At 43.0% G+C, this 12272-nt stretch overlaps 1 protein-coding gene across 4 annotated transcripts in view; it reads right to left on the bottom strand.

Annotated features, from left to right (window-relative positions):
- Positions 1-897: 897 nt before the first annotated feature.
- Positions 898-12272, bottom strand: part of CDIN1 (CDAN1 interacting nuclease 1) — a 186522-nt gene continuing 175147 nt past the window's right edge. For all 4 annotated transcript variants that reach the window (XM_050953976.1, XM_050953971.1, XM_050953981.1 and 1 more), the window contains one exon: positions 898-1793. In XM_050953976.1, coding sequence (XP_050809933.1) covers positions 1658-1793 — 136 coding nt within the window. In that variant the 3' untranslated portion in view covers positions 898-1657. The remainder of the gene's footprint in view (positions 1794-12272) is intronic.

The raw sequence follows: 12272 nt of genomic DNA on the forward strand, positions 1-12272 counted from the left end.
TGTGTGGTTGTTTTAAAGTTTAAAAAGTGGGTTCATATGCTTTCTTTGCATCTCCTAATTTGGATTGAAAATTTGTGCACAGTTTCAAAATATTAAGGACCCCAAACAGCTTCTCTGTTGAGGTTCTGAGATCTTCTGTTACTCAAGAGAAGCTGAGTATGCAACTCAATTTCCTATTCTGAGAGGAATTTCCCTTTGGGAGTGGTAGTTTTTATGACTCTTCTTATCAAGTACCCTTCCCAAGATGAAGTCTATAGCTTTGTATGGCTCTTATGATTGGTTAGAGAAGAGATGTTGTGGTGTTTCTATCAGCTTCCTCAAAATTTTATTTTTCCTTGGCTGAGCGTTAGCAAATGCTACCAGCCCAAAGAGATATGCCTTGTCTGATCATCTCTTAGCTGTGAGAACAGAAGTTAGGCTGAACACTCCCCTCTTTCCTGGTGTGATGAGTGTAGAAAGAAGACGAGACAGGAGCCCTCAAAATAATGGTGGAAGCCCACCACCATCTCTAGACACTTCCACCCTTGGCAGTTCCATCAGGAAGAAGAGAATAGGCAACAATAGCACTCAGGAGATGGTGTGCTTATTTAGATGAATTCCCCATCCAACAAATCCAGTAGGAAGCAGTGTTTGCCTTTTGGTTCTCTCCTTGAACACCAGGCTGATTACTCTCAGAATACATCAACCAGGTACAAAGTTTCATATATGGTCCTTCTGGATTTCATGTGCCTGAAAATTGCACATCATGAGGCCTACAGAGATCTACACAAATTATTTGCTTAAAATCAACCAAGGAAAAGATCCATCAGTAGAGATTTCTAGGATATGCCAAAACTGTTGAAAGAGAACAATGTGCTTTATCAATTATTTTTAATACTTTAAAAAGTACACATTAATATGCACTACAAAATTTCCCAAATATATATACACACACACAAGATAAATGCTGACTTTTTTTAGGAAAAATATTCTTAAAAATTTGAATGTCACATTCTTTTGTTTTTAAGCAAACATAAAAATGAGGAAATTCATACACCAATCATTATATTTGAATAATAGTAGCTGTCTGGTTTAACGCTACAAAAGCCAGGAAATTCAGTACAAACAAGGCATTAATGATGATGTGATTCTCTTTTACCATATGAATTGCACTAAGTAGGCACAATGTGAGTGTTCAGTGGGGAGTTTCAGCCTTAACCAAATTTCCTGGCTTGTGTGTGTGTTTGAGCTAGATCTTTAATATTTAACACAGCTATGTGAGAGATAACAGAAAGCACTTTCTTCAAGATGACTCCACAACACAGGGAGGAGAATTGAAAGTCACACCTTTCAGCCTCCAGATTTTTTCTTTTGTTCAGTATTTAAGGAGAAGCCATCCGGAAGGAAGAAAGATTATGACTATCTATAAACTAACTGTTTGACAGAGACAGAACTGCTGATAATGAGTGGGTTGTGTCTGTAGCTTTTGGCTGCTCACAACTGCAGAGGGCTGAGGCAAAACAGAAACTCTTGATATGTTTGTCTAAAGAGGTAGTAGTGTGATCACAGGCAGCAGGAGTTCAGCTGAAGTTCAGGGCAGATGTTGCCAGTAGTTTACACTGCAGGAAAGTAAAATTGCTTCCGGATTCACCTCTTCCTCCCAATTTCTCTTCCAACATCAGTGTTGAGCCATGCTGTGTCGCAGAGTTACAATATCAGTAGGAAAGCAGTCTTTTAGCAGGATACCACGTTCACGATGGCAGTCCAACTCCTCAATAAATCCATACCAATAGATGACTAATCCAGGACCAAATCTATAAAATAATAAGAATATAACAAAATTACATATACAGAAAAAGGAAAAAAAAAAAAGAGTCCACAGTCCCAGCCCAATGAGTAAGTCACATGCACTGCTGATTTTATTCTAAAAATTGGACAGTTTACCTACATTTAATTTCCAACATTTTAATTTAATCAGGGTAGAATTGTTTTACATTTAAGTAATATCTGATTCCATAAATAAAAATTCCATTCAGGGTTTTACAGCAAACTGAAATATTTGTTTAGTTCACACTTCTACCATTGTGAACATATAATTCACCAGCCATAAGAACAGATCCCTAAGTGCCTTTGTAATAACATTTAATAACTGTGTGATACATACAGAAGCCTCTCTTCCCTTGCTCTCCATTTATTTCAGATTTGGACATCTAAGCATTAAAAATACATGAGTTTACATAAAACCTCAGATGATATGAATTTCAGTACAGTAAAGATCAACAATGATTCTTCAAAATATAATCTCTACAATGACTAAGTAACTATTAAGGCAAAGCACAGTCCATAGAAAGTTTCTACGGCAATGTCTCCAAAACGTGCCTCAGGAATTCCTCAGATATTACTAACATTGACTGATCTCCACTAGGCACTCTCAGGAAGTAGCCCCATGGACTATTTTACCCATCAGGAAGTTCAGACCTTGAGGCTGGGTTCATAAAGAAGTAATCACTATCAATCATTGTGTACAGCGATATGTTTTGCACATCAGTTTCACGTTTTTCCTACTGAGAGCACTTAATTAAAGGGCAGCACTACTTTTGGTGTAGTGTTGCAGGAATTTTACAGTGAAATCATAAATTATGAATGTTGGGTTAGTAAAAGGATGTCTAAAAACAGAACCACTTTCTGTAGTCTTACATTACAGCAGTCTGTACAATGTTAGGCCAAAAAGCTTTTTCTTTCTGTGATTTATTACATGCTATAGTGGACTTGCCAAAAACAACAGTGCAGGATGAGCTATTAGATACTGTATGTACAAGAAAACGTTCAATAGAATATCATTTAATGGTTTATACACAGAGCTGTGCTCAATATTCACACCAATATGGTAGCCAATTTTTGTTAATGTTTAATTATAATAAAAGTGTGTCGGGGGATGCACAATAACTGGAAAGTCCACTTAGCAGACAATAGAAGCTCTCAAAACAGTGGGTAGTGCCAGACTGGCTTCATTAAGGTGGTTTCTTTCCAACACTGAACTGAGGAAAACTCTGTTTGATGTGCTCATGTAATGGAACAGACATAAAAGGAAGTAATTCCATGGATTCCCCATGCAGTTTCAATTGGGTATTGTGTGCTACTTTCCAAAACTGTCGTGTAGTGTGGTTAAGCACTGTTTTATGGTTGCTACCTTCCACCCCAGAAGTGGGTGCATTTCAGTAGCAAGGAAGCATTCTCATATATAGTTTACATAACAGTTTGGAAAGCTCTGTGATTTTTCAGATGGAAATGCAAGAAGTTATTACTGTTACAGATTTAGCCATACTAATATAGACTGAAAGTGAAGTTTCTTTAGAAGTGTGTTATAGGTCAGATTGTGGCTGGAGTGAAAGAGCACAGCACCCTCCTCCCAGCAGTTGCACTCCATAGGTGGCCAGTAACATTTGTTGTCTCTGTTAGTGTGACCAGATGTCCTGATTCTATAGGGACAGTCCCGATATAGGCTTCTATTACCCCTCAGCCCCTGTCCCAATTTTTCACACTTGCTGTCTGGTCATGCTAGTCCCTGTGATCTCCGGAACATAAGCCTTGCTTTTGGCTAGTGCCCTGTGAGGTGCATGCAGGTCCACAGCCTGCTGTTCCTCACTGTATCAACAAACACAGCTGGCCCAGCCACAGGGGGGAGCAAATGGGTGAGTGTGCTGAGAGACACTGCTGCCTGGTGCTCCCATTGGGGTAGTGAAGCTTCATCCTGTCGCCAATGTAAGGCATTGATTCACTGCTACAATCTGGCCCTAATATTTTTACAGAGAAGTGTGTTCAAACCAATCACTTCAAAAGGAATATGTAACTGGGCAGGCAGTAAATACTCTACCTGAAGGATTTTAAAAACAAACCAGACCACACACACATACGCTCATAAAGAGAATGCATTTTGCATTTTTAATAGACTGTTTTATGCAAGTCAGAAGCTATGAAACATACATACATGCGGCACTTGTTCATTACTAGGTCGTTTTCCAGGTAAAAAACCCAGTGCTAATGAGCAGCTGCTCTTCCCTAGTGCTTAAGGAAACTTGAATTGTTTCACTCTGCACAGCTATCTGAAAACTCATGTGGTAAAAGGCACTTGTCACTGCATATAAACTGTAACTTGTATTTGAAATTACAATTATTCATTAAAATAGATACTTCGAAGCCCACTCAAAAGGTATTGTAAACCAGTTTTTATTGAACCGTCAGTGCCACCAATGACACTTTTCATTATATTGGCTGCAACTAGCAATAGATTCAGAAATGCCAATTCTGATGAAAAATTTTATTTTTCAGGGTGTCCAGTGAGTCAATTGGAGGTTCCTGGCTTTAGTTAATCAGTGAAATTATTCCCTCAATCCTGTATTAGACCTTTATTAGGTAACTAGTCCTGCCCATGCTATATCGTTTCATAATATTGGTATAATCCTTTATATTCTGACTGTGATCAGAGATAGCACATGTACAAGCCATGCTATATTAAAAAATGACTTAAGGGAAGCACTTAAAACCAAAATTAACTTGTTGGCCTGGTAAGCATTTGCCACTGACTATGAGGCACTCCTGCTGCTAAGGGCTAATTTCTCTTCCATTAACACAGAGAGCTGGCAAATCTCAAACAATGCCCATGGTTAATTACAGTTGCCTTAATTTGAAAAGACATTTAACCTTTTTTATGGAGGGGAGGGGGCATGGAAGTGCAAGCAAGGAGCAAGAACCACCCTTTTTAATTTGACTCCCTTCTGCTCCTTCTAAAGTTGTACATGTGACAGTGTGGAGAATGAAATTATAGTCAGGTTAAAAACTTATTTATAGATTAATAACAACATTTAACACATTGGAGACTAATCTCCCTTTCAGGACCAATGCTGACAACTTTGGTTTACACAGGAGAACTAGTTCAAATGACAGAGAGCTTGCTCTGCATGCCACAGGAAGTGGGACCAACCTGGCAGTTCTGTGGAAAATCTTCAGAATACAAAGGAAAAGATGGTTTTATAGTCACTGTACAGGACCCTGTCAGGAATACTGTATGCAATACAGGTCGCTATATCACAGGAAGGATATTAATTTTTGAGAAGGTGCAGCTCAGGGCAACAAAGAAGACATCAACTCTTAAGGAGCTAGATACAGAATCCTATAGACTTTGCTTTTGCCCAGTAGAACTGTGTAAACCTTCAGTATTGGTTAACAGGTACTCGTGTGAATCTTCTCTACAGTTTTGTGTCACAATAGTCCACACCCTGAAAAATCCCAAGTGCAAGCTAACCCCAAAACTCAACATAAAACTACAGTTTTGCCTGTTTTTGTGAAGTTCAATATTTTTTTAAAAAACAAATATTGGCTGACTTTTCAAACTTGAAAGGAAACAGAAAAACAGGAGTTTTAGCTAGTTTAGGCTTTTGTTATAAAAATTTTGAATAGCTCCACATAGGAGAAAACTCAGCGGCAAGACTATTTCATATGAAGGTAATAAACATATTAAATATGCTATCAGAGAGAGGGCCTCACTGAGGTCTTGTGAACACACAAATAAAATGGTTACCCACGTTTTAGCAACTGTCGTTCTTCGAGATGTATTATTCATGTTCATTCAAAGTAGGCGTGTGCGCACTGCGTGCACGCCAGCCGGAAGATTTTCCCCTAGCAGCGTCTGTAGGGTTGGCTCAGGCGCCCCCTGCAGTGGCGCCATGGTGCCCTATAAAGGGGCCCGCCAACCCTCCACCCCCTCAGTTCCTTCTTACTGCCGGTGACGGCTAGCTGGAACTTCTCTTGCATAGCAATCTGGCAGTGTCCTATCCGTATTGTTAAGTCCGTGTATTCAGTTGTGGGGTGGGAGGGAGGAAAACTGGATAGAATATGCCCTCTCTACCGTGCGGAGCACCCATTTGTCCGACGTAATTCAGGACCAGGCACGGTAGAAGTGGGACAGATGTGACCCAAAGGTAGGAGTGGGAGGATCCAGAGTCCCCAATTGGTAGGTCACCCTCGACCGTACCATCAAATAGGGGGTTTAGGCCCAGATAGTGGTCTCAATTGGCCAGACACCTGGCCAGAGGGGTGACGGTGGTGACGCCTCCTGCCATTTCTACCCTGCCTGCACCTCAGCTCCTGGCGGGCCTGTGGCTGGTATGGGTGAAGGGCTGCCTGCGGCCTAAATTGTCTGCGCTGGGTCGCGGGGGTATGCAAGCCCAGGGAGCGAAGTGTGGCCCTCGAGTCCTTTAAACTATGGAGACGTTTGTCCGTTTTCTCTGAAAACAGCATCTGCCCTTCGAAGGGGAGGTCTTGAATCATCTGCTGGACCTCACAGGGCAGGCCCGAGACCTGGAGCCAGGCGCCCCGCCGCATGACCAGGCCCGTGGCCAGGGTGCGCAAGGCTGAGTCCGCTGCTTCTAAGGCGACCTGGAGGGAGGCTCGAGAGATCAGTTTGCCCTCCTCCACTAGGGCCGAAAACTCTGATCTCGAGTCCTGGGGAAGGAGCTCCACAAACTTCGACATGGCCGAACATGTGTTGTGGCCATATCGGCTTACTATTGCCTGTTGATTGGCAATGCGGAGTTGGAGTCCCCCTGTGGAGTACACCTTCCTGCCAAAGAGCTCAAGTCTTTTTGCGTCCCTGCTCTTTGGTGTTGACCCTTGAAACCCTTGACGCTCCCGCCGGTTGGCCGCATCAACTACCAGGGAGTTGGGGGAAGGGTGGGTGCACAGGTGCTCGTGCCCTTTAGAGGGGACGAAGTAGCACCCCTCCATCCTCTTGGCAGTAGGGGCCAATGAGGCTGGTGTTTGCCATAGTGAGTGGGATGTATCCGCTATCGTCTTTATCAGCGGGAGGGCCACCCTGGATGGCCCTGAGGGGGCCAGGATGTCCACTACAGGGTCCGCATCCACCTCGATCTCCTCCGCTTGGATTGTGAGGCTTTGAGCTGCTCGCCAAAGCAATCATTGGAGAAGTTGAGTGTCCTCTAGGGCTGGAGCCACAGCCGTGCCAGAGACTGCCTTGTCCGGGGAGGACAACAAAGAGACTACATGGAGCGTCCCTTCGTCCGGTGCATGCGGCCCTTCCGGGTCCTGCAGCACACAGTATTGAGGTTGCGGTGCTGGTACCGAGTCCAAATGCAGCACCGTGGCCGGTATCGGGGTCGCTAGTGAGCGACTTGGCATATCATGCGGTGCCGGCGTAGCCTGAACTAAAGCAGCTGCCGGTGCCGCTGCCCGGTTAGGGGGTGCTGAACTTGATGATGGTACATCCCTGCCTGACGACGGTGCCGGTGGGGGAGGCAGCTGCACCGAGGCCACCGACGTCAAGGACATCAAAGCCGACCATGACCGAGGGCCAAATGCCTGGCCTACCGACTGATGGTAGGCCCAGGGACTCTAAAACGGCCACTGCAAGGGCAGCTTCCACTCTTGCTGCCATTGCGGGTAATGTTGGTGGCTCGCCCCCGACGCCGACCTCCTGCTCCGCGACCTGCTGGAGCGATAAGAGTCCGCCTCGGAGTCTGAGGTCTCTGAGTATGAGGACCTGGGGGGAGTGGTGCCCGGTGCTGAAGGTGAGCAGTGCTGAGGCGACGGGGAGCCTCTCCTCTGGTCCGGTGCGGCCTTCGCAGCTCGGTGCCGGGAGGGAGGTGATAGCATGGCCGGCTTGCCTCTAGATTATACTGGTGGGCGGATCACAGTAGGCAACTCCCGACGATGTGGGGAAGCCAGCGCCGGGAGACCCATCAGGTCTGAGGCCGCCTCGAACGCCTCTGGCGTCGACGGGGAGGCGTATGTCTCCACTGAGGCCCAGAGAATTAGGCTGGTCCGGACTCGACTGTCCTCTCTGCGGTGCGGGAGTCGACGGAACTGCCGGGGGCTGTAATGCAGCCTGTCCGCTTAGCCCCAGGGGCGGAGTCGGCCTCGGGTCCTGGTGGGGAGACCGATCCCTCACCGGCTTCTTTTTCTTGGTGGGCGCCGGCAAAGGTGAGCGGTGCCGCACCGAGGCCGACTTCCTATGACCCGACTCTGCCCGGTGCCGGGTCTTGGACGACCTGGGCTGGGCCTTAAGTCCTGATGCCGGTGCCGGGGCACTCTGCACCGAGGACGACGTGCTGGAGCCCGCCTTGGCAGGTTCTGGGTCCGAGGGTGGTCGCAGGGCCACCTCCATCAGGAGGACTCTAAGTCTTTGAGCCCTGTCCTTGAAAGTTCGGGGACGGAAGCCTCTGCAGATAGAGCACCAGTCCTTTTGGTGGCTCTCTCCAAGGCACCTCAAGCACGCAGAGTGCGGGTCACTCTTGGGCATGAATTTCCCACAGTCCTCGCAGAGTTTGAACTCGAGGGACCTGGGCATGCCCCAGTGGGCGACAAAGACTGTGGGGGGGGACCTCTCAACTACGAAAACTAAACTATCTACTAACTATAATATAACTGAATACATGGACTAAACAGTACGGATAGGACACTGCCAGATTGCTATGCAAGAGAAGTTCCAGCTAGCCATCACCAGCGGTAAGAAGGAACTGAGGGGGTGGAGGGTCGGCAGGCCCCTTTATAGGGCGCCATGGCGGTGCCACAGCGGCGTCACTGCAGGGGGTGCCTGAGCTGACCCTACGGACGCTGCTAGGGGAAAATCTTCCGGCTGGCGTGCCCGCGGCGCACACACACCTACTTTGAATGGACATGAACAACCACTCGAAGAAGAATAATTGGTTTATCTTAAATCAGTTTTTAAACAGATAGCTAAGTGTAAAACCCTCTGTAGACACTCCTATTTCAGTTTGAGAGTGACTTAAGTGGTTTAGTTTAAACTGATTCCTAATCAATGTAAGATAAGTAAGCCAGATTTATATTGATTTGAGTGTCCACACAGCCTTTTGCACTGTTTTAACTAAATTGATTATAAAACAAATCTTTAGTTAAACCAATGCGTCATTCTTTGCAAGCCAACAACCCCTGAGACTCTGAACTTTGCTCCTAAGGAGGAGGGATTTCACAGGGGTATTGTGAAAAACTAGGAAGGTGAAATTCAGCGAGTGGTAGGGGGAGCGGAAGGCATAGTAAGCCAGATAGGTTCTTCTTTTTCCTAAAAATCATTTATGCTCTTTTATTGCTAATTTTACATGGACAAATCCTCATTTTAACTCAAGAAATCACATAAAAATCAGCAAAATGTGAATCAGGCTTTATCTTGCCCTTCTACAGAACCACTTTTGTCCTAGAAAGGAAAAAGACTTATTTATTTATCAAAGTGGTTGAGTGGAATATCACACGTTCAACTTTACTTAAAGACAAACTGTTCTCTAGTAACTGTCTTTTATTCTGGAATGTCTGTGTGGGGTCCATGCTAGCTTCTAAGGATATGCCCAGACATGTGGGCATTGGGAGTTGTGTCTTTCACCATCAAAAAGCCTTGCATGTGGTTTTATGGAAAATGCATTTTCAACACACAGCTCAATACTGAGCAGAAATGTAAAACAGCTTGTAATCGTTTTTAGTAACTTTCACTTCATTTATTTATTTAGTCTTAGTTTATTTGTTGTAGATGGGCTGTATACTACATGTATCCCCAGATAGTAATGTAAATAATTTCTTGTCCTGAGAGGCTCTCCTAGTGAAATGTGAGTGTATGTATGTTTATATCTAATGTCCATGTCCATGTCCATATATGCATGTGTCTGTCTGACTGTGTACAATTAGAATGACATCAAGGCCAACTGCACTTCATAACTTGTTTCCTATAAAAATAAATTATAATAAATAAAAAAGTTTAAGAGAATTTTAACACAGTTCTTTAAAAGCATTGGATTAACATCTATATATCCATATATATATCTCCTGTGCAGTGATGCCTAAAACTTACATCTCTCGTATTCTTATTATTGGAAGGAATTTTGGTGTGGGCCAAGAGTATTTTGGTAGACCAACAACTGCAGGTCAGATTCTCAGCTGGTATAAACTGGTATAGCTCCATTTGACTTTCCTAAAGGTAGCCCTATTTACACCTGCTGAGATCTGGCCGTGCGTATCTTGGCAGGGAATTAATTTCCATTGCACAGGGATTGATTTATTTTTGAATATAAATAAGTATGAATATTTTTAAAAATCAAGTTACAGTATCTTTACATAAAAAGGGGCACTTTCAAACTTCGGACATGGTTGAAAGTGAGTATATTTTTCTTAAACTTTTTGTAATCCTCTAGTCCACTTCCTGAACCAATCACAAGGCAGGCCATAATTCAAATAGAAGTTACCTTCAAGGCATCATATAGATTTATATTTTTTGGCTCTACTGAAGTCTGGTTAAAAAAAAAAGGTTATTGGAGTTGTTCTCATGTTAGGCAAAGTCAAATAACTGGCTGATGATATGTGTTCATGTTATAAATCTATCACTAGTCCAACCCTCACAAGGCTACACCTATTCTAGGTCCTGGCTACCTTAAATTACATAATAAATATTTTCACCTTATAATAAAGAAAGACTTTACAATAATCTAAATATCTTTGGTTTGCAAACAAACATACTAACTTAATAGGTGCATTAAAACAAAAGGCAAGCTGATGAAGAAAGATCAGTTAGGAAACAGGTAGTCATTTTGGGAGTGATCAAGCACTGTTGGAAGTCAATGGAAGCTTTGCTAGGATTTTCTTTTAATGACTACTAGAATTTTTTTTTTGTGTGTCCCCATTTTCAAGGAGGTTATAACTCAGAAATGAAAATTTCTTTGGACTGACAAGGGTATAGAAATTTCCAATGAGTATTGGACACTGATGCAATATACTATGGGAGTGTGGAATGTCAGGGCTATCCGGGGAAGGAAGGTGGATGGAAACTAATAGCAGTCCTAAGTGTCCCTGTAGTCACGCCTCTATTGAATACTATTACATTTTAATGAACTTCTGTTTACACTAGCAGCCTTTTAGCTGTGTGATAAGGCTGTTAAGGCATCAGTCGAAATGCAGCATTTTTGTTAGCCATATTTAATCAAACTTACAATATGATTTAAATGCTTTAGGCATTTGGAGAAGTAAAAATAAGCCATGCAATATTTATGTGGATATCAGGAAACATGTTAAAAAGACATTTTAAAATGTGCATAGTACAAATCATAAATACATATTGATAGAATGGACTGATATTGTGTAAGTCACTGTTATTAAAAATAGTCTAAAGACAATTTAACTTTTGGCTGCAAAATACATTTTTAATAAAATGTCAAAATACATTTTTCACCTATGGAATTCATACAAATCTGAGAACTGTTCTCTCAGGCAAATACAAAGATTTTTATAATCTTCAGTAACAGGTTTTTTTTTTTTTGGAATAGTTCTCATGGAAATTAACTTTCAAAAGCTATGATTAAATAATATTAAGGTTACTCAGATTTTCAAGGATCAAGACTTTTTAAGTGAAGGCTGACACAGTGAGTAAGAAAGACAAGGCATGTTGGCTCAAGGACAGTGAGTGTTAAGAAAAAATTGTCTTGACTGAACTTTTAATTTCTCTGGCTTACGCAGGTTCATGTCATAATCTAAATTTTACTCAAAAGGACAATTTTGTTCTTGAAAAATCTTTGAGACACTGATCACGATGTGTGATTTTGCTCAAGGGCTTGATTCAGTAAAGCTTATGCTGAAGTCCCACTGACTTCAACGTTACGTACAGTACTTGAGGCCTAAGACACTTGGGCCTCGATCCTGTAAGGAGTTCTGTGTGAATGGCCCCCTGTGCCTCTATTAAACTTTCTGCAGTACTGGAGCTTAAGTGATGAGAATGTAAGATGGTACTGACATATTTCTGGGTAATTAAGTGAGGTTTAAAAGAAAACATTTGGGAGCAAGTGGGCCAGTAAAGACAATGATTCTTATTGTGCTTGTGTCTAACTGTGCTTGATTCTGGCCATTCCACTGGCTTTTGATGGATTATTCATCACCAAACACATTCATTTTGGAGGATGCCAATTATTTCTGCTCTCCTGGCAAATTAGTCAGTTCTAATGACCAGTTAGGTGTTAAGGCTTAGAGGTAAAAAGGGTGCCACAAAGAAGAGGCAAGTACACTCCAAGGACTTTATCCACCTAGACAACTGGACTCAGGTTTAAGTGAAATCTCCCTAAATGACACAATGAAGATGACTGGATGTGGAAGCTGCGGTATGTACATGATCCTGGAGGGGTTACCTGAAAAGAGTTTCATCTGCATGAAGTGCTGCTTGATAGAGCTGATGGAAGAAAAGATCTGAGGATTGGAGATGCAGGTGGAAACTCTGGTTGAGTTTAGAAGGG

This window comes from Gopherus flavomarginatus, chromosome 5 (assembly GCF_025201925.1).
Source record: "Gopherus flavomarginatus isolate rGopFla2 chromosome 5, rGopFla2.mat.asm, whole genome shotgun sequence".
Lineage (NCBI taxonomy): Eukaryota > Metazoa > Chordata > Testudines > Testudinidae > Gopherus > Gopherus flavomarginatus.